This window comes from Bombina bombina, chromosome 3 (genome assembly GCF_027579735.1).
Source record: "Bombina bombina isolate aBomBom1 chromosome 3, aBomBom1.pri, whole genome shotgun sequence".
In the NCBI taxonomy this organism is placed as follows: domain Eukaryota; kingdom Metazoa; phylum Chordata; class Amphibia; order Anura; family Bombinatoridae; genus Bombina; species Bombina bombina.
Genome location: NC_069501.1, coordinates 1,287,599,649 through 1,287,624,638, shown reverse-complemented (window position 1 = coordinate 1,287,624,638; position 24,990 = coordinate 1,287,599,649). Strand labels below are relative to the sequence as shown.

The 24,990-nt window shown below is 46.2% G+C and overlaps 1 protein-coding gene across 1 annotated transcript in view; it reads right to left on the bottom strand.

Moving 5' to 3' along the window:
* The window catches only part of LOC128652759 (protocadherin-16), a 342,864-nt gene that overhangs the window by 210,107 nt on the left and 107,767 nt on the right, over positions 1–24,990 (bottom strand). The window contains exons 8-9 of the mRNA XM_053705690.1: positions 22,627–22,723; positions 1,143–1,300 (exon numbers count right to left, since the gene is read on the bottom strand). Of these exons, the coding sequence (XP_053561665.1) occupies positions 1,143–1,300; positions 22,627–22,723 (255 nt within the window). The remainder of the gene's footprint in view (positions 1–1,142; positions 1,301–22,626; positions 22,724–24,990) is intronic.

Sequence of the window (24,990 nt, the reverse complement as noted above, 5' to 3'; positions counted from 1 at the left end):
ACCGTAGGGGACTCTACTACTACCGATATCACTAACCTGTACACAGACACAGCGTAGGGTACTCTACTACTACCGATATCACTAACCTGTACACAGACACACTGTAGGGTACTCTACTGCTACCTATATCACTAACCTGTACACAGACACACCATAGGGGACTCTACTGCTACCGATATCACTAACCTGTACACAGAAACACCGTAGGGTACTCTACTGCTACCTATATCACTAACCTGTACACAGACACACCATAGGGGACTCTACTGCTACCGATATCACTAACCTGTACACAGAAACACCGTAGGGTACTTTACTGATACAGATATCACTAACCTGTACACAGACACACTGTAGGGTACTCTACTGCTACGGATATCACTAACCTGTACACAGACACACCATAGGGTACTCTACTGTTACCGATATCACTAACCTGTACAGAGACACACCATAGGGTACTCTACTGCTACCGATATCACTAACCTGTACGTAGGGTACTTTACTGATACAGATATCACTAACCTGTACACAGACACACTGTAGGGTACTCTACTGCTACCGATATCACTAACCTGTACACAGACACACCATAGGGTACTCTACTGTTACCGATATCACTAACCTGTACACAGACACACCATAGGGTACTCTACTGCTACCGATATCACTAACCTGTACACAGACGCACAATAGGGTACTCTACTGCTACCGATATCACTAACCTGTACACAGACACACCTTAGGGTATTCTACTACTACCGATATCACTAACCTGTACACAGACACACCGTAGGGTACTCTACTGCTACCGATATCACTAACCTGTACACAGACACATGTAGGGTACTCTACTGCTACCGATATCACTAACCTGTACACAGACACACCGTAGGGTACTCTACTGCCACCGATATCACTAACCTGTACACAGACACACTGTATGGGACTCTACTTGTACTGATATTAATAACCTGTAAAGAAAAACAACGCAGGAAACTCTGCTATGGATATCAATAGCCTGTATGTAGACACAGTCAAGCATTCTTTACTGCTACTGATATCAATAACCTGTACACAGACAAACCTTCTGTATTTAGCAACTACTTTGTATACATATATGCAGCATATACAGTAGGTACCTTTATTCGGATGGTTGTCTCTGTGCTTCTGGGTGGGGTCCCTCTGTCCCTTGCTTGTACGGTCATTGTATAATGTGATCTCTCAGCATTCCGGAGAGCGGTTGCAGTGCGCAGCTCCCCTGTATTCTGGTGCAAAGTGAAGCGCTCAGCCCAAGGACCTACAGAAACAAGGTAGCGCTGGGGTTACACTGGGGAAGGTAGGATACACTGAGCAGGGGGCTTACATAAGGTAGGTGGTACACACAGTACCTATAATGTTACATTACTACACTGAGGATAAGGCTTACATCAGGTAGGTGGTATATACAGCAGGTATAATGTTACAATACTACACTGTGCAGGGAACTTACATTAGGTAGGTTGTACACACAGCAGGTATGTTACATTACTACACTGATCAGGATTCTTACATCAGGTAGGTGGTACACACAGCAGGTATAATGTTACATTACTACACTGAGCAGGGCGCTTACATCAGGTAGGTGGTACACACAGCAGGTATAATGTTACATTACTGCACTGAGCAGGGGCTTACATCAGGTAGGTGGTATACACAGCAGGTATAATGTTACATTACTACACTGAGCAGGGGGCTTACATCAGGTAGGTGGTACACACAGCAGGTATGTTACATTACTACACTGATCAGGATTCTTACATCAGGTAGGTGGTTCACACATCAGGTATAATGTTACATTACTACACTGATCAGGGTTCTTACATCAGGTAGGTGGTACACACAGCAGGTATAATGTTACATTAGTACACTGAGCAGGGGGCTTACATCAGGTAGGTGGTACACACAGCAGGTATAATGTTACATTAGTACACTGAGCAGGGGGCTTACATCAGGTAGGTGGTACAAACAGCAGGTATAATGTTACATTACTACACTGATCAGGATTCTTACATCAGGTAGGTGGTACACACAGCAGGTATAATGTTACATTACTGCACTGAGCAGGGGCTTACATCAGGTAGGTGGTATACACAGCAGGTATAATGTTACATTACTACACTGAGCAGGGGGCTTACATCAGGTAGGTGGTACACACAGCAGGTATAATATTACATTACTACACTGAGCAGCGGGCTTACATCAGGTAGGTGGTACACACAGCAGGTATAATGTTACATTACTGCACTGAGCAGGGGGCTTACATCAGGTAGGTGGTACACACAGCAGGTATAAAGTTACATTACTGCACTGATCAGGATTCTTACATCAGGTAGGTGGTACACACAGCAGGTATGTTACATTACTACACTGATCAGGATTCTTACATCAGGTAGGTGGTTCACACATCAGGTATAATGTTACATTACTACACTGATCAGGGTTCTTACATCAGGTAGGTGGTACACACAGCAGGTATTATGTTACATTAGTACACTGAGCAGGGGGCTTACATCAGGTAGGTGGTACACACAGCAGGTATAATGTTACATTAATACACTGAGCAGGGGGCTTACATCAGGTAGGTGGTACAAACAGCAGGTATAATGTTACATTACTACACTGATCAGGATTCTTACATCAGGTAGGTGGTACACACAGCAGGTATAATGTTACATTACTACACTGAGCAGGGGTCTTACATCAGGTAGGTGGTACACACAGCAGGTATAATGTTACATTACTACACTGAGCAGGGGTCTTACATCAGGTAGGTGGTACACACAGCAGGTATAATGTTACATTACTACACTGAGCTGGGGTCTTACATCAGGTAGGTGGTACACACAGCAGGTATAATGTTACATTACTACACTGATCAGGGGTCTTACATCAGGTAGGTGGTACACACAGCAGGTATAATGTTATATTACTACACTGAGCAGGGGGCTTACATCAGGTAGGTGGTACACACAGCAGGTATAATGTTACATTACTACACTGATCAGGGGGCTTACATCAGGTAGGTGGTACACACAGCAGGTATAATGTTACATTACTACACTGATCAGGGGGCTTACATCAGGTAGGTGGTACACACAGCAGGTATAATGTTATATTACTACACTGAGCAGGGGGCTTACATCAGGTAGGTGGTACACACAGCAGGTATGTTACATTACTACACTGATCAGGGGGCTTACATCACGTAGGTGATACACACAGCAGGTATAATGTTACATTACTACACTGAACAGGGTTCTTACATCACGTAGGTGGTACACACAGCAGGTATAATGTTACATTACTACACTGATCAGGGGGCTTACATCAGGTAGGTGGTACACACAGCAGGTATAATGTTACATTACTGCACTAAGCAGGGTTCTTACATCAGGTAGGTAGTAAACACAGCAGGTATAATGTTATATTACTACACTGAGCAGGGGGCTACATCAGGTGGGTACACACAGCAGGTATAATGTTACATTACTACACTGATCAGGGGGCTTATATCAGGTAGGTGATACACACAGCAGGTATAATGCTACATTACTACACTGAGCAGGGGGCTTACATCAGGTAGGTGGTACACACAGCAGGTATAATGTTACATTACTACACTGAGCAGGGGGCTTACATCAGGTAGGTGGTAAACGCAGCAGGTATAATGTTACATTACTACACTGAGCAGGGGGCTTACATCAGGTAGGTGGTACACACAGCAGATATAATGTTACATTACTACACTGAGCAGAGGGCTTACATCAGGTAGGCGGTACACGCAGCGGGTATAATGTTACATTACTACACTGTTCAGGGGGCTTACATCAGGTAGGTGGTACACACAGCAGGTATAATGTTACATTACTACACTGATCAGGGGGCTTACCTCAGGTAGGCGGTACACACAGCAGGTATAATGTTACATTACTACACTGAGCAGGGGGCTTACATCAGGTAGGTGGTAAACACAGCAGGTATGTTGTTACATTACTGCACTGATCTGGGGGCTTACATCAGGTAGGTGGTACACACAGCAGGTATAATGTTATATTACTACACTGAGCAGGGTTCTTACATCAGGTAGGTGGTACACACAGCAGGTATAATGTTACATTACTACACTGAGCAGGGGGCTACATCAGGTGGGTACACACAGCAGGTATAATGTTACATTACTACACTGAGCCGGGGGCTTACATCAGGTGGGTACACACAGCAGGTATAATGTTACATTACTACACTGAGCAGGGGGCTTACATCAGGTAGGTGGTACACACAGCAGGTATAAAGTTACATTACTACACAGAGCAGGGGGCTTACATCAGGTAGGTGGTACACACAGCAGGTATAATGTTACATTACTACACTGAGCAGGGGGCTTACATCAGGTAGGTGGTACACACAGCAGGCATAATGTTACATTACTACACTGATCTGGGGGCTTACATCAGGTAGGTGGTACACACAGCAGGTATAATGTTATATTACTACACTGAGCAGGATTCTTACATCAGGTAGGTGGTACACACAGCAGGTATAATGTTACATTACTACACTGAGCAGGGGGCTACATCAGGTGGGTACACACAGCAGGTATAATGTTACATTACTACACTGAGCCGGGGGCTTACATCAGGTGGGTACACACAGCAGGTATAATGTTACATTACTACACTGATCAGGGAGCTTACATCAGGTAGGTGGTAAACACAGCAGGTATAATGTTACATTACTGCACTGATCTGGGGGCTTACATCAGGTAGGTGGTACACACAGCAGGTATAATGTTATATTACTACACTGAGCAGGGGGCTTACATCAGGTAGGTGGTAAACACAGCAGGTATAATATTACATTACTACACTGAGCAGGGGGCTTACATCAGGTAGGTGGTACACACAGCAGGTGTAATGTTACATTACTACATTGAGCAGGGGGCTTACATCAGGTAGGTGGTACACACAGCAGGTATAATGTTACATTACTACACTGAGCAGGGGGCTTACATCAGGTAGGTGGTACACACAGCAGGTATACTGTTACATTACTACACTGATCAGGGGGCTTACATCAGGTAGGTGGTACACACAGCAGGTATAATGTTACATTACTACAGTGAACAGGGGGCTTACATCAGGTAGGTGGTACACACAGCAGGTATAATGTTACATTACTACACTGATCAGGGGGCTTACATCAGGTAGGTGGTACACACAGCAGGTATAATGTTACATTACTACAGTGAACAGGGGGCTTACATCAGGTAGGTGGTACACACAGCAGGTATAATGTTACATTACTGCACTGAGCAGGGGGCTTACATCAGGTAGGTGGTACACACAGCAGGTATAATGTTACATTACTACACTGAACAGGGGGCTTACATCAGGTAGGTGGTACACACAGCAGGTATAATGTTACATTACTGCACTGATCAGGGGGCTTACATCAGGTAGGTGATACACACAGCAGGTATAATGTTACATTACTACACTGAACAGGGGGCTTACATCAGGTAGGTGGTACACACAGCTGGTATAATGTTACATTACTACGGTGAACAGGGGGCTTACATCAGGTAGGTGATACACACAGCAAGTATAATGTTACATTACTACACTTAGCAGGGGGCTTACATCAGGTAGGTGTTACACACAGCAGGTATAATGTTACATTACTACACTGAGCAGGAGGCTTACATCAGGTAGGTGGTACACACAGCAGGTATAATGTTACATTACTACACTGAGCAGGGGGCTTACATCAGGTAGGTAGTACACACAGCAGGTATAATGTTACATTACTACAGTGAACAGGGGGCTTACATCAGGTAGGTGGTACACACAGCAGGTGTAATGTTACATTACTGCACTGATCAGGGTTCTTACATCAGGTAGGTGGTACACACAGCAAGTATAATGTTATATTACTACACTGAGCAGGGGGCTTACATCAGGTAGGTGATACACACAGCAAGTATAATGTTACATTACTACACTTAGCAGGGGGCTTATATCAGGTAGGTGGTACACACAGCAGGTATAATGTTACATTACTGCACTGAGCAGGGGCTTACATCAGGTAGGTGGTATACACAGCGGGTATAATGTTACATTACTGCACTGAGCAGGGGGCTTACATCAGGTAGGTGGTACACACAGCAGGTATAAAGTTACATTACTGCACTGATCAGGATTCTTACATCAGGTAGGTGGTACACACAGCAGGTATGTTACATTACTACACTGATCAGGAGTCTTACATCAGGTAGGTGGTTCACACATCAGGTATAATGTTACATTACTACACTGATCAGGGTTCTTACATCAGGTAGGTGGTACACACAGCAGGTATAATGTTACATTACTACACTGATCAGGGGGCTTACATCAGGTAGGTGGTACACACAGCAGGTATAATGTTACATTACTACACTGATCAGGGGTCTTACATCAGGTAGGTGGTACACACAGCAGGTATAATGTTACATTACTACACTGAGCAGGGGGCTTACATCAGGTAGGTGGTACACACAGCAGGTATAATGTTACATTACTACACTGATCTGGGGGCTTACATCAGGTAGGTGGTACACACAGCAGGTATAATGTTACATTACTACACTGAGCAGGGGGCTACATCAGGTGGGTACACACAGCAGGTATAATGTTACATTACTACACTGAGCCGGGGGCTTACATCAGGTGGGTACACACAGCAGGTATAATGTTACATTACTACACTGATCAGGGGGCTTACATCAGGTAGGTGGTAAACACAGCAGGTATAATGTTACATTACTGCACTGATCTGGGGGCTTACATCAGGTAGGTGGTACACACAGCAGGTATAATGTTATATTACTACACTGAGCAGGGGGCTTACATCAGGTAGGTGGTAAACACAGCAGGTATAATATTACATTACTGCATTGAGCAGGGGGCTTACATCAGGTAGGTGGTACACACAGCGGGTATAATGTTACATTACTACACTGAGCAGGGGGCTTACATCAGGTAGGTGGTACACACAGCAGGTATAATGTTACATTACTACACTGAGCAGGGGGCTTACATCAGGTAGGTGGTACACACAGCAGGTATAATGTTACATTACTACACTGATCAGGGGGCTTACATCAGGTAGGTGGTACACAGCAGGTATAATGTTACATTACTACACTGATCAGGGGGCTTACATCTGGTAGGTGGTACACACAGCAGGTATAATGTTACATTACTACAGTGAACAGGGGGCTTACATCAGGTAGGTGGTACACACAGCAGGTATAATGTTACATTACTACACTGATCAGGGGGCTTACATCAGGTAGGTGGTACACACAGCAGGTATAATGTTACATTACTACAGTGAACAGGGGGCTTACATCAGGTAGGTGGTACACACAGCAGGTATAATGTTACATTACTGCACTGAGCAGGGGGCTTACATCAGGTAGGTGGTACACACAGCAGGTATAATGTTACATTACTACACTGAACAGGGGGCTTACATCAGGTAGGTGGTACACACAGCAGGTATAATGTTACATTACTGCACTGATCAGGGGGTTTACATCAGGTAGGTGATACACACAGCAGGTATAATGTTACATTACTACACTGAACAGGGGGCTTACATCAGGTAGGTGGTACACACAGCTGGTATAATGTTACATTACTACAGTGAACAGGGGGCTTACATCAGGTAGGTGACACACACAGCAAGTATAATGTTACATTACTACACTTAGCAGGGGGCTTACATCAGGTAGGTGTTACACACAGCAGGTATAATGTTACATTACTACACCGAGCAGGAGGCTTACATCAGGTAGGTGGTACACACAGCAGGTATAATGTTACATTACTACACTGAGCAGGGGGCTTACATCAGGTAGGTGGTACACACAGCAGGTATAATGTTACATTACTACACTGATCAGGGGGCTTACAAAAGGTAGGTGGTACACACAGCAGGTATAATGTTATATTACTACACTGAGCGGGGGGCTTACATCAGGTAGGTGGTACACACAGCAGGTATGTTACATTACTACACTGATCAGGGGGCTTACATCACGTAGGTGATACACACAGCAGGTATAATGTTACATTACTACACTGAACAGGGTTCTTACATCACGTAGGTGGTACACACAGCAGGTATAATGTTACATTACTACACTGATCAGGGGGCTTACATCAGGTAGGTGGTTCACACAGCAGGTATAATGTTACATTACTGCACTGAGCAGGGTTCTTACATCAGGTAGGTAGTAAACACAGCAGGTATAATGTTATATTACTACACTGAGCAGGGGGCTACATCAGGTGGGTACACACAGCAGGTATAATGTTACATTACTACACTGATCAGGGGGCTTACATCAGGTAGGTGATACACACAGCAGGTATAATGCTACATTACTACACTGAGCAGGGGGCTTACATCAGGTAGGTGGTACACACAGCAGGTATAATGTTACATTACTACACTGAGCAGGGGGCTTACATCAGGTAGGTGGTACACGCAGCGGGTATAATGTTACATTACTACACTGTTCAGGGGGCTTACATCAGGTAGGTGGTACACACAGCAGGTATAATGTTACATTACTACACTGATCAGGGGGCTTACATCAGGTAGGCGGTACACACAGCAGGTATAATGTTACATTACTACACTGAGCAGGGGGCTTACATCAGGTAGGTGGTAAACACAGCAGGTATGTTGTTACATTACTGCACTGATCTGGGGGCTTACATCAGGTAGGTGGTACACACAGCAGGTATAATGTTATATTACTACACTGAGCAGGGTTCTTACATCAGGTAGGTGGTACACACAGCAGGTATAATGTTACATTACTACACTGAGCAGGGGGCTACATCAGGTGGGTACACACAGCAGGTATAATGTTACATTACTACACTGAGCCGGGGGTTTACATCAGGTGGGTACACACAGCAGGTATAATGTTACATTACTACACTGAGCAGGGGGCTTACATCAGGTAGGTGGTACACACAGCAGGTATAAAGTTACATTACTACACAGAGCAGGGGGCTTACATCAGGTAGGTGGTACACACAGCAGGTATAATGTTACATTACTACACTGAGCAGGGGGCTTACATCAGGTAGGTGGTACACACAGCAGGTATAATGTTACATTACTACACTGATCTGGGGGCTTACATCAGGTAGGTGGTACACACAGCAGGTATAATGTTATATTACTACACTGAGCAGGATTCTTACATCAGGTAGGTGGTACACACAGCAGGTATAATGTTACATTACTACACTGAGCAGGGGGCTACATCAGGTGGGTACACACAGCAGGTATAATGTTACATTACTACACTGAGCCGGGGGCTTACATCAGGTGGGTACACACAGCAGGTATAATGTTACATAACTACACTGATCAGGGGGCTTACATCAGGTAGGTGGTAAACACAGCATCTATAATGTTACATTACTGCACTGATCTGGGGGCTTACATCAGGTAGGTGGTACACACAGCAGGTATAATATTACATTACTACACTGAGCAGGGGGCTTACATCAGGTAGGTGGTACACACAGCAGGTGTAATGTTACATTACTACATTGAGCAGGGGGCTTACATCAGGTAGGTGGTACACACAGCGGGTATAATGTTACATTACTACACTGAGCAGGGGGCTTACATCAGGTAGGTGGTACACACAGCAGGTATAATGTTACATTACTACACTGAGCAGGGGGCTTACATCAGGTAGGTGGTACACACAGCAGGTATACTGTTACATTACTACACTGATCAGGGGGCTTACATCAGGTAGGTGGTACACACAGCAGGTATAATGTTACATTACTACAGTGAACAGGGGGCTTACATCAGGTAGGTGGTACACACAGCAGGTATAATGTTACATTACTACACTGATCAGGGGGCTTACATCAGGTAGGTGGTACACACAGCAGGTATAATGTTACATTACTACAGTGAACAGGGGGCTTACATCAGGTAGGTGGTACACACAGCAGGTATAATGTTACATTACTGCACTGAGCAGGGGGCTTACATCAGGTAGGTGGTACACACAGCAGGTATAATGTTACATTACTACACTGAACAGGGGACTTACATCAGGTAGGTGGTACACACAGCAGGTATAATGTTACATTACTGCACTGATCAGGGGGCTTACATCAGGTAGGTGATACACACAGCAGGTATAATGTTACATTACTACACTGAACAGGGGGCTTACATCAGGTAGGTGGTACACACAGCTGGTATAATGTTACATTACTACAGTGAACAGGGGGCTTACATCAGGTAGGTGATACACACAGCAAGTATAATGTTACATTACTACACTTAGCAGGGGGCTTACATCAGGTAGGTGTTACACACAGCAGGTATAATGTTACATTACTACACTGAGCAGGAGGCTTACATAAGGTAGGTGGTACACACAGCAGGTATAATGTTACATTACTACACTGAGCAGGGGGCTTACATCAGGTAGGTAGTACACACAGCAGGTATAATGTTACATTACTACAGTGAACAGGGGGCTTACATCAGGTAGGTGGTACACACAGCAGGTGTAATGTTACATTACTGCACTGATCAGGGTTCTTACATCAGGTAGGTGGTACACACAGCAAGTATAATGTTATATTACTACACTGAGCAGGGGGCTTACATCAGGTAGGTGATACACACAGCAAGTATAATGTTACATTACTACACTTAGCAGGGGGCTTATATCAGGTAGGTGGTACACACAGCAGGTATAATGTTACATTACTGCACTGAGCAGGGGCTTACATCAGGTAGGCTGTATACACAGCGGGTATAATGTTACATTACTGCACTGAGCAGGGGGCTTACATCAGGTAGGTGGTACACACAGCAGGTATAAAGTTACATTACTGCACTGATCAGGATTCTTACATCAGGTAGGTGGTACACACAGCAGGTATGTTACATTACTACACTGATCAGGAGTCTTACATCAGGTAGGTGGTTCACACAGCAGGTATAATGTTACATTACTACACTGAGCTGGGGTCTTACATCAGGTAGGTGGTACACACAGCAGGTATAATGTTACATTACTACACTTATCAGGGGTCTTACATCAGGTAGGTGGTACACACAGCAGGTATAATGTTACATTACTACACTGAGCAGGGGGCTTACATCAGGTAGGTGGTACACACAGCAGGTATAATGTTACATTACTACACTGATCTGGGGGCTTACATCAGGTAGGTGGTACACACAGCAGGTATAATGTTATATTACTACACTGAGCAGGATTTTTACATCAGGTAGGTGGTACACACAGCAGGTATAATGTTACATTACTACACTGAGCAGGGGGCTACATCAGGTGGGTACACACAGCAGGTATAATGTTACATTACTACACTGAGCCGGGGGCATACATCAGGTGGGTACACACAGCAGGTATAATGTTACATTACTACACTGATCAGGGGGCTTACATCAGGTAGGTGGTAAACACAGCAGGTATAATGTTATATTACTACACTGAGCAGGGGGCTTACATCAGGTAGGTGGTACACACAGCAGGTGTAATGTTACATTACTGCATTGAGCAGGGGGCTTACATCAGGTAGGTGGTACACAGAGTGGGTATAATGTTACATTACTACACTGAGCAGGGGGCTTACATCAGGTAGGTGGTACACACAGCAGGTATAATGTTACATTACTACACTGAGCAGGGGGCTTACATCAGGTAGGTGGTACACACAGCAGGTATAATGTTACATTACTACACTGATCAGGGGGCTTACATCAGGTAGGTGGTACACACAGCAGGTATAATGTTACATTACTACAGTGAACAGGGGGCTTACATCAGGTAGGTGGTACACACAGCAGGTATAATGTTACATTACTACACTGATAAGGGGGCTTACATCAGGTAGGTGGTACACACAGCAGGTATAATGTTACATTACTACAGTGAACAGGGGGCTTACATCAGGTAGGTGGTACACACAGCAGGTATAATGTTACATTACTGCACTGAGCAGGGGGCTTACATCAGGTAGGTGGTACACACAGCAGGTATAATGTTACATTACTACACTGAACAGGGGGCTTACATCAGGTAGGTGGTACACACCGCAGGTATAATGTTACATTACTGCACTGATCAGGGGGCTTACATCAGGTAGGTGATACACACAGCAGGTATAATGTTACATTACTACACTGAACAGGGGGCTTACATCAGGTAGGTGGTACACACAGCTGGTATAATGTTACATTACTACAGTGAACAGGGAGCTTACATCAGGTAGGTGATACACACAGCAAGTATAATTTTACATTACTACACCTAGCAGGGGGCTTAAATCAGGTAGGTTTTACACACAGCAGGTATAATGTTACATTACTACACTGAGCAGGAGGCTTACATCAGGTAGGTGGTACACACAGCAGGTATAATGTTACATTACTACACTGAGCAGGGGGCTTACATCAGGTAGGTAGTACACACAGCAGGTATAATGTTACTTTACTACAGTGAACAGGGGGCTTACATCAGGTAGGTGGTACACACAGCAGGTGTAATGTTACATTACTGCACTGATCAGGGTTCTTACATCAGGTAGGTGGTACACACAGCAAGTATAATGTTATATTACTACACTGAGCAGGGGGCTTACATCAGGTAGGTGATACACACAGCAAGTATAATGTAACATTACTACACTTAGCAGGGGGCTTATATCAGGTAGGTGGTACACACAGCAGGTATAATGTTACATTACTGCACTGAGCAGGGGCTTACATCAGGTAGGTGGTATACACAGCAGGTATAATGTTACATTACTGCACTGAGCAGGGGGCTTACATCAGGTAGGTGGTACACACAGCAGGTATAAAGTTACATTACTGCACTGATCAGGATTCTTACATCAGGTAGGTGGTACACACAGCAGGTATGTTACATTACTACACTGATCAGGAGTCTTACATCAGGTAGGTGGTTCACACATCAGGTATAATGTTACATTACTACACTGATCAGGGTTCTTACATCAGGTAGGTGGTACACACAGCAGGTATAATGTTACATTACTACACTGAGCAGGGGGCTTACATCAGGTAGGTGGTACACACAGCAGGTATAATGTTACATTAGCACACTGAGCAGGGGGCCTACATCAGGTAGGTGGTACAATCAGCAGGTATAATGTTACATTACTACACTGATCAGGATTCTTACATCAGGTAGGTGGTACACACAGCAGGTATAATGTTACATTACTACACTGAGCAGGGGTCTTACATCAGGTAGGTGGTACACACAGCAGGTATAATGTTACATTACTACACTGAGCTGGGGTCTTACATCAGGTAGATGGTACACACAGCAGGTATAATGTTACATTACTACACTGATCAGGGGTCTTACATCAGGTAGGTGGTACACACAGCAGGTATAATGTTACATTACTACACTGATTAGGGGTCTTACATCAGGTAGGTGGTACACACAGCAGGTATAATGTTATATTACTACACTGAGCAGGGGGCTTACATCAGGTAGGTGGTACACACAGCAGGTATAATGTTACATTACTACACTCAGCAGGGGGCTTACATCAGGTAGGTGGTACACACAGCAGGTATAATGTTACATTACTACACTGATCAGGTGGCTTACATCAGGTAGGTGGTACACACAGCAGGTATAATGTTATATTACTACACTGAGCAGGGGGCTTACATCCGGTAGGTGGTACACACAGCAGGTATGTTACATTACTACACTGATCAGGGGGCTTACATCACGTAGGTGATACACACAGCAGGTATAATGTTACATTACTACACTGAACAGGGTTCTTACATCACGTAGATGGTACACACAGCAGGTATAATGTTACATTACTACACTGATCAGGGGGCTTACATCAGGTAGGTGGTACACACAGCAGGTATAATGTTACATTACTGCACTGAGCAGGGTTCTTACATCAGGTAGGTAATAAACACAGCAGGTATAATGTTATATTACTACACTGAGCAGGGGGCTACATCAGGTGTGTACACACAGCAGGTATAATGTTACATTACTACGCTGAGCAGGGGGCTTACATCAGGTAGGTGGTAAACGCAGCAGGTATAATGTTACATTACTACACTCAGCAGGGGGCTTACATCAGGTAGGTGGTACACACAGCAGGTATAATGTTACATTACTACACTGATCAGGTGGCTTACATCAGGTAGGTGGTACACACAGCAGGTATAATGTTATATTACTACACTGAGCAGGGGGCTTACATCCGGTAGGTGGTACACACAGCAGGTATGTTACATTACTACACTGATCAGGGGGCTTACATCACGTAGGTGATACACACAGCAGGTATAATGTTACATTACTACACTGAACAGGGTTCTTACATCACGTAGATGGTACACACAGCAGGTATAATGTTACATTACTACACTGATCAGGGGGCTTACATCAGGTAGGTGGTACACACAGCAGGTATAATGTTACATTACTGCACTGAGCAGGGTTCTTACATCAGGTAGGTAATAAACACAGCAGGTATAATGTTATATTACTACACTGAGCAGGGGGCTACATCAGGTGTGTACACACAGCAGGTATAATGTTACATTACTACACTGATCAGGGGGCTTACATCAGGTAGGTGATACACACAGCAGGTATAATGTTACATTACTACACTGAGCAGGGGGCTTACATCAGGTAGGTGGTACACACAGCAGGTATAATGTTACATTACTACGCTGAGCAGGGGGCTTACATCAGGTAGGTGGTAAACGCAGCAGGTATAATGTTACATTACTACACTGAGCAGGGGGCTTACATCAGGTAGGTGGTACACACAGCAGGTATAATGTTACATTACTACACTGATCAGGGGGTGTGACAGACCCTTCTGTCAGGACTGAAGGAGTTAATTGTGTTTAGCTAAGAAACTAATTTCTAAAGACAGGTTTTCTGGCCTCAGCTATTGTGTGCTATAATTACATTTAAGTAATAAACAGGCCATTGCTTAATCACCCTCAGAGAGCAGACGCTAGGTGATAAGACAAGCCAAATGTGTTTAAGTTGTTATCTGCCTAAGTAAAGTATTTAAGTAATGTTATTCTACTGTTTCATAAAAGGGCGTCTTCCCCTTTTTATCTAAATGTACAAGAGTCTTTCAACCCCCCCATCTGGGGTCAAACCTGTATAAATACTAGGCATCTAGCCTTTAATAAATGTCATTCTGTTTTAAACCTGAAACTGGCTGGGTTGTGAATTGCTGATTCCCTATGCAGGACATTGTTCATCTGGTATTAACCCTTGGTACACTGTTGGTACCGTAACATTGGTGGCAAGCGACGGAATGAACCTTATCGCCCAGAAGAGCAACTACACAAGCCAGTAACCTCAGGAAGAGGGGGATTATTACAATACTGACTAAGATGGAAAGAGTACCAGGAACAGAAGGAACCAATGGGCCCAGCATAGCAGACAGAACCCCTGAAGAAGCAAGCTTTGATCGGGCGGTTAAAATAAGACTGGCATATTATGGCCCCAACCCATCTGCGGAAATTATCGACCGGGTCATAGCAGCTGTGGAGGCCAACCTACTTCGCCAAAGCGGCGCTGCAGCAAACCCAGTGGAAAAGAGAAAAGTAAATTTTGCAGCTTTTAAAAACTTCCTGGAAACAGAAGGAGAGATTGATGGGTACCTTGCGGATTTTGAGAGGCAATGTGCACTACACAAGGTACCCGCAGAGGACTGGGTCACGATATTATCCGGAAAATTATCCGGCCGGGCCAGTGAGGCTTTTCGGGCCATTCCAGATGAGGAAGTCGGGGATTATAATACTGTAAAAGAGGCTCTGCTCTCCAGGTATGCGGTTACACCGGAGGCATACCGGAGGCGGTTCAGAGACACTGTTAAATTAGCTGGAGATTCCTACCTTGAGTGGGCATGTAAGGTGCACCGCACAGCAGCTCACTGGATAGCGGGGTGCCAAGCCGTATCTGGGGAAGAGGTGCTGCAGCTATTCCTGTTGGAACATTGCTTCGACAAGTTACCCGCAGGAGTTCGAGAGTGGGTTCGGGACCGTAAACCCTCCACCCTGCATGAAGCGGCTCGCTTGGCAGATGAGTATACGGATGCCCGCAAACTGGACACTGCTACCACTAAGCCCCCTGCTAGAGTGGAGTACAGACCCCCAGTCACCCCAGCAGCTGCCAGTTACCAACCCCCGGCGCACCGCTATACCACACGGCATCTGGCCACGAACTACCCTCAGAGAGCCCGGTTCAATTCGCGGGGCTACTCACAACCGATTCGATGCTTTGGATGTAAGCAACTAGGGCACAAAAGACCAGAGTGTCCCCTAAATGCAGCGAACCAAGCACAGTCCTGGAGAAGACCTGCCGGCGGAATCACACGTAACCCTCAGCCTGCGGCCCGCTACGTAGAGGCGCAAGAATGCTGGAGCATCCTACATGAGGCAGACCTTGTGCAAGCTGCCCACCGGAATAACCGGCAACTGGTTAAAGTGAATGGGAAGAAGGTCAGTGGTCTACGGGATACTGGTGCTACCATGACCTTGCTTCAAAAGAACTTGGTGTCTGAGAAACAGTACACTGGAGACACTGTGGCTGTGAGGGTAGCAGGGGGCGATGTGTTCAGCCTACCTGTTGCCAGGGTACATTTGGATTGGGGAGTGGGCGCTAGACCTGTGAATGTGGGGGTCAAGAAGGACTTACCTGCTGATGTTCTTCTTGGAAATGACTTGGCTCCCCTTGTTTCTGCCTATGCTCCCATGGGTCCCGCTGATGTTAACCCTGTGACTACCCGTGCTCAGATCCGTGCAGCAGAGACTGACCCCCCTGCTGCTAAGCCCCAGGACGCTGAGCTCAGTAAATCTCTATCCGCTATTGATACGTGGAAGTCCCGTTACAATGCGCTGATGAAGGAGAAGAGGAGCGCAGAGGAAAAAGCACGTTTAGAACGTGAATCTCTGCTAGACAAGCTGCACCGACAGACTGCAGAAAACACCAGCTTGAGAGTGGGACATGAAACATTAAAGACAAACTTAGCGACACTTGAGGAGAAGCTGACGCTGGCTCATAGTGAGGTGCTGCAACTCAAGGGCACCCTATGTCAGTATGAAGGGATTGTGGATACCTATAAAGAGCAGGTACAGAAAACTCGTAAAGAAGCTGATGGGATTTTGAAGGACTGTTTAGCCCTAGTCTGGGCACTGAGGAAGTTGAACCCTTCTTTGTATGGACAGGAATTCTCTCTCATAACGGGAATACAGATGGATTGTCCTGGCAAACTGACATGCCTACCACCTCCTAGTCCGGTCATCCCCAGGTTGACCCGCCAAAGGGTCAAGCCGGGTCTGCCGGAGTGTTCCACAAGGGGGGAGATATGTGACAGACCCTTCTGTCAGGACTGAAGGAGTTAATTGTGTTTAGCTAAGAAACTAATTTCTAAAGACAGGTTTTCTGGCCTCAGCTATTGTGTGCTATAATTACATTTAAGTAATAAACAGGCCATTGTTTAATCACCCTCAGAGAGCAGACGCTAGGTGATAAGACAAGCCAAATGTGTTTAAGTTGTTATCTGCCTAAGTAAAGTATTTAAGTAATGTAATTCTACTGTTTCATAAAAGGGCGTCTTCCCCTTTTTATCTAAATGTACAAGAGTCTTTCAACCCCCCCATCTGGGGTCAAACCTGTATAAATACTAGGCATCTAGCCTTTAATAAATGTCATTCTGTTTTAAACCTGAAACTGGCTGGGTTGTGAATTGCTGATTCCCTATGCAGGACATTGTTCATCTGGTATTAACCCTTGGTACACTGTTGGTACCGTAACAGGGGGCTTACGTCAGGTAGGTGGTACACACAGCAGGTATAATGTTACATTAGTACACTGATCTGGGGGCTTACATCAGGTAGGTGGTACACACAGCAGGTATAATGTTACATTACTACACTGAGCAGGGGGCTTACATCAGGTAGGTGGTAAACACAGCAGATATGTTGCTACATTACTGCACTGATCTGGGGGCTTACATCAGGTAGGTGGTACACACAGCAGGTATAATGTTATATTACTACACCGAGCAGGGTTCTTACATCAGGTAGGTGGTACACACAGCAGGTATAATGTTACATTACTACACTGAGCAGGGGGCTACATCAGGTGGGTACACACAGCAGGTATAATGTTACATTGCTACACTGAGCCGGGGGCTTACATCAGGTGGGTACACACAGCAGGTATAATGTTACATTACTACACTGAGCAGGGGGCTTACATCAGGTAGGTGGTACACACAGCAGGTATAATGTTACATTACTACACAGAGCAGGGGGCTTACATCAGGTAGGTGGTACACACAGCAGGTATAATGTTACATTACTACACTGATCTGGGGGCTTACATCAGGTAGGTGGTACACACAGCAGGTATAATGTTATATTACTACACTGAGCAGGGTTCTTACATCAGGTAGGTGGTACACACAGCAGGTATAATGTTACATTACTACACTGAGCAGGGGGCTACATCAGGTGGGTACACACAGCAGGTATAATGTTACATTACTACACTGAGCCGGGGGCTTACATCAGGTGGGTACACACAGCAGGTATAATGTTACATTACTACACTGAGCAGGGGGCTTACATCAGGTAGGTGGTACACACAGCAGGTATAATGTTACATTACTACAGTGAACAGGGGGCTTACATCAGGTAGGTGGTAAACACAGCAGGTATAATGTTACATTACTGCACTGATTTGGGGGCTTACATCAGGTAGGTGGTACACACAGCAGGTATAATGTTATATTACTACACTGAGCAGGGGGCTTACATCAGGTAGGTGGTAAACACAGCAGGTATAATATTACATTACTACACTGAGCAGGGGGCTTACATCAGGTAGGTGGTACACACAGCAGGTGTAATGTTACATTACTACAATGAGCAGGGGGCTTACATCAGGTAGGTGGTACACACAGCGGGTATAATGTTAGATTACTAGACTGAGCAGGGGGCTTACATCAGGTAGGTGGTACACACAGCAGGTATAATGTTACATTACTACACTGAGCAGGGGGCTTACATCAGGTAGGTGGTACACACAGCAGGTATAATGTTACATTACTACACTGAACAGGGGGCTCACATCAGGTAGGTGGTACACACAGCTGGTATAATGTTACATTACTACAGTGAACAGGGGCCTTACATCAGGTAGGTGATACACACAGCAAGTATAATGCTACATTACTACACTTAGCAGGGGGCTTACATCAGGTAGGTGGTACACACAGCAGGTATAATGTTACATTACTACACTGAGCGGTGGTACACACAGCAGGTATAATGTTACATTACTACAGTGAACAGGGGGCTTACATCAGGTAGGTGGTACACACAGCAGGTATAATGTTACATTACTGCACTGATCAGGGTTCTTACATCAGGTAGGTGGTACACACAGCAAGTATAATGTTATATTACTACACTGAGCAGGGGGCTTACATCAGGTAGGTGATACACACAGCAAGTATAATGTTACATTACTACACTTAGCAGGGTGCTTATATCAGGTAGGTGGTACACACAGCAGGTATAATGTTACATTACTACACTAAGCAGGGGGCTTACATCAGGTAGGTGGTACACACAGCAGGTATAATGTTACATTATTACACTGAGCAGGGGGCTTACATCAGGTAGGTGGTACACACAGCAGGTATAATGTTACATTACTACACTGAGCAGGGGGCTTACATCAGGTAGGTGGTACACACAGCAAGTATAATGTTACATTACTACACTGAGCAGGGGGTTTACATCAGGTAGGTGGTACACACAGCAGATATAATGTTACATTACTACACTGAGCAGGGGGCTTACATCAGGTAGGTGGTACACACAGCAGGTATAATGTTACATTACTACACTGAGCAGGGGGCTTACATCAGGTAGGTGGTACACACAGCAGGTATAATGTTACATTACTACAGTGAACAGGGGCTTACATCAGGTAGGTGATACACACAGCAGGTATAATGTTACATTACTACAGTGAACAGGGGGCTTAGATCAGGTAGGTGATACACACAGCAAGTATAATGTTACATTACTACACTTAGCAGGGGGCTTACATCAGGTAGGTGGTACACACAGCAGGTATAATGTTACATTACTACACTGAGCAGGGGGCTTACATCAGGTAGGTGGTACACACAGCAAGTATAATGTTACATTACTACACTGAGCAGGGGGTTTACATCAGGTAGGTGGTACACACAGCAGGTATAATGTTACATTACTACACTGAGCAGGGGGCTTACATCAGGTAGGTGGTACACACAGCAGGTATAATGTTACATTACTACACTGAGCAGGGGGCTTACATCAGGTAGGTGGTACACACAGCAGGTATAATGTTACATTACTACAGTGAACAGGGGCTTACATCAGGTAGGTGGTACACACAGCAGGTATAATGTTACATTACTGCACTTATCAGGGTTCTTACATCAGATAGTTGGTACACACAGCAGGTATAATGTTACATTACTACACTGAGCAGGGGGCTAACATCAGGTAGGTGGTACACACAGCAGGTATAATGTTACATTACTACACTGAGCAGGGGGCTTACATCAGGTAGGTGGTACACACAGCAGGTATAATGTTACTGTATTGCCTCTTTATTTTTTAAAACTAATAATTAGAAGTCTAAAAAATTAAAAACAATCCGTTTTTGAGGAGGACATGTGATGCAAGTACATTTATGTTATCTCCACCTGTTCTGTTTCCCTATCATCTGTCTTTGGGAAGTCTCCACTTAATAAACTCCTAGAACCCCAGTATTGACTATAATAGTTCTTCCCTCCGCTTCCTTACTAGCTCTCCGCTTTTCACTCAAGCTCAGCTCTGCTCTCTCATTCACTCACACTATACTCCTCCATTCCTCACACTGTGCTCAGCTCCACTCTCTCCTTCCTCACTCACACTATACTCCTCCATTCCTCACACTGTGCTCAGCTCCACTCTCTCCTTCCTCACTCACACTATACTCCTCCATTTCTCACACTGTGCTCAGCTCCACTCTCCCCTTCCTCACTCACACTATACTCCTCCATTCCTCACACTGTGCTTAGCTCCACTCTCCCCTTCCTCACTCACACTATGCTCCTCCATTCCTCACACTGTGCTTAGCTCCACTCTCCCCTTCCTCACTCACACTATACTCCTCCATTCCTCACACTGTGCTTAGCTCCACTCTCCCCTTCCTCACTCACACTATACTCCTCCATTCCTCACACTGTGCTTAGCTCCACTCTCCCCTTCCTCACTCACACTATGCTCCTCCATTCCTCACACTGTGCTTAGCTCCACTCTCCCCTTCCTCACTCACACTATACTCCTCCATTCCTCACACTGTGCTTAGCTCCACTCTCCCCTTCCTCACTCACACTATACTCCTCCATTCCTCACACTGTGCTTAGCTCCACTCTCCCCTTCCTCGCTCACACTATGCTCCTTCATTCCTCACACTGTGCTCAGCTCCGCTCTCCCCTTCCTCGCTCACACTATGCTCCTTCATTCCTCACACTGTGCTTAGCTCCGCTCTCCCCTTCCTCACTCACACTATGCTCCTTCATTCCTCACACTGTGCTTAGCTCCGCTCTCCCCTTCCTCACTCACACTATGCTCCTTCATTCCTCACATTGTGCTCAGCTCCGCTCTCCCCTTCCTCACTCACACTATGCTCCTTCATTCCTCACATTGTGCTTAGCTCCGCTCTCCCCTTCCTCACTCACACTATGCTCCTTCATTCCTCACACTGTGCTTAGCTCCGTTCTCCCCTTCCTCACTCACACTATGCTCCTTCATTCCTCACACTGTGCTCAGCTCTGCTCTCACCTTCACTCACACTATGCTCCTCCATTCCTCACATTGTGCTCAGCTCCGCTCTCCCCTTCCTCACTCACACTATATTCTGCTCCACAATTCCTCACTGGATCTCACTATCCCATTTCTTTCTTACTCAGTTCCTCTCTACCATTCTCATTCCATGGGGCATATTTATCAAGGTCTGGCGGACCTGATCCTACACTGCGGATCAGGTCCGCCAGACCTCGCTGAATACGGCGAGCAATACGCTCGCTGTATTCAGCATTGCACCAGCAGCTCACAAGAGGTGCTGGTGCAACGTCGCCCCCTGCAGACTCGCGGCCAATGGGCCGCCCGCAGGGGGGTGTATTGTGGCGATGTGTGTCCGCCTGCTCAGAGCAGGCGGACAGGTTATGGAGCAGCGGTCTTTGTGACCGCTGCTTCATAACTGCTCTTTCTGGCGAGTCTGAAGACTCGCCAGAAACAGGGGCCATCAGGCTCCCTACGGAACTTGTTAAATAGAGCCCAATGTCACTATCTCTGATTTCCTCACAGGGTCACTTTATCTCTCTAGCACATTAGCGCGTTCCTCGTATAGTTCTGTACCTGTCAGGCTGTAGATCACAGTGCCATTTTCTCCCTCATCTGGATCTTTGGCAATCAAAGAAGCCACAAACACTCCTGATGTCTTCCCCTCTATCACCTGCAGGAACAAACAATATTACAGGGTTTAGCTTTGTATTACTACCGAGCCCCTGACCGCCCTGTACAATACTACGGAGCACCTGACTGCACTGTACAATACTACCGAGCCCCTGACTGCACTGTACAATACTACTGAGCCCCTGACCGCCCTGTACAATACTACTGAGCCCCTGACCGCCCTGTACAATACTACGGAGCCCCTGACCGCCCTGTACAATACTACCGAGCCCCTGACCGCACTGTACAATACTACCGAGCCCCTGACTGCACTGTACAATACTACTGAGCCCCTGACTGCACTGTACAATACTACCGAGCCCCTGACTGCACTGTACAATACTACGGAGCCCCTGACTGCACTGTACAATACTACCAAGCCCCTGACCGCCCTGTGCAATACTACCGAGCCCCTGACCGTCCTGTACACTACTACCGAGCCCCTGACCGTCCTGTACACTACTACCGAGCCCCTGACTGCACTGTACAATACTACCGAGCCCCTGACTGCACTGTACAATACTACCGAGCCCCTGACCGTCCTGTACACTATTACCGAGCCCCTGACCGCCCTGTGCAATACTACCGAGCCCCTGACCGTCCTGTACACTACTACCGAGCCCCTGACCGTCCTGTACACTACTACCGAGCCCCTGACTGCACTGTACAATACTACCGAGCCCCTGACTGCACTGTACAATACTACCGAGCCCCTGACTGCACTGTACAATACTACAGAGCCCCTGACTGCACTGTACAATACTACCGAGCCCCTGACTGCACTGTACAATACTACCGAGCCCCTGACTGCACTGTACAATACTACCGAGCCCCTGACTGCACTGTACAATACTACCGAGCCCCTGACTGCACTGTACAATACTACTGAGCCCCTGACTGCACTGTACAATACTACCGAGCCCCTGACTGCACTGTACAATACTACAGAGCCCCTGACTGCACTGTACAATACTACCGAGCCCCTGACTGCACTGTACAATACTACCGAGCCCCTGACTGCACTGTACAATACTACTGAGCCCCTGACTGCACTGTACAATACTACCGAGCCCCTGACTGCACTGTACAATACTACTGAGCCCCTGACTGCACTGTACAATACTACCGAGCCCCTGACTGCACTGTACAATACTACCGAGCCCCTGACTGCACTGTACAATACTACAGAGCCCCTGACTGCACAATACTACCAAGCCCCTGACCGCCCTGTGCAATACTACTGAGCCCCTTACCACCTTGTGCAATACTACCGAGCCTCTGATCACCCTGTACAATACTACCGAGCCCCTGACTGCACTATACAATATTACTGATCCCCTTACCACCCTGTACAATACTACCGAGCCCCTGACCGCCCTGTGCAATACTACTGAGCCCCTGACCACCCTGTACAATACTACTGAGCCCCTGACCGCCCTGTGCAATACTACCGAGCCTCTGACCACCCTGTGCAATACTACCGAGCCCCTTACCGCCCTGTACAATACTACCGAGCCCCTTACCACCCTGTACAATACTACCAAGCCTCTGACCGCCCTGTGCAATACTACCGAGCCCCTTACTGCCCTGTACAATACTACAGAGCCCCTGACCGCCCTGTACAATACTACCGAGCCCCTGACTACCCTGTTCAATACTACCGAGCCCCTTACCACCCTGTACAATACTACCGAGCCCCTTACCGCCCTGTACAATACTACTGAGCCCCTTACCGCCCTGTACAATACTACCAAGTCTCTGACCGCCCTGTGCAATACTACCGAGCCCCTTACCGCTCTGTACAATACTACCGAGCCCCTTACCACCCTGTACAATACTACCGAGCCCCTTACCACCCTGTACAATACTGCCAAGCCTCTGACCGCCCTGTACAATAATACTGAGCCCCTTACCGCCCTGTACAATACTACCAAGCCTCTGACCGCCCTGTGCAATACTACCGAGCCCCTTACCGCACAATACTACTGAGCCCCTTACCGCCTTGTGCAATACTACCGAGCCTCTGACCGCCCTGTACAATACTACCGAGCCCCTTACCGCCCTGTACAATACTACCGAGCCCCTTACCACCCTGTACAATACTACCGAGCCCCTTACCACCCTGTACAATACTACCAAGCCTCTGACCGCCCTGTACAATACTACTGAGCCCCTTACCGCCCTGTACAATACTACCAAGCCTCTGACCGCCCTGTGCAATACTACAGAGCTCCTTACCGCACAATACTACTGAGCCCCTTGCTGCCT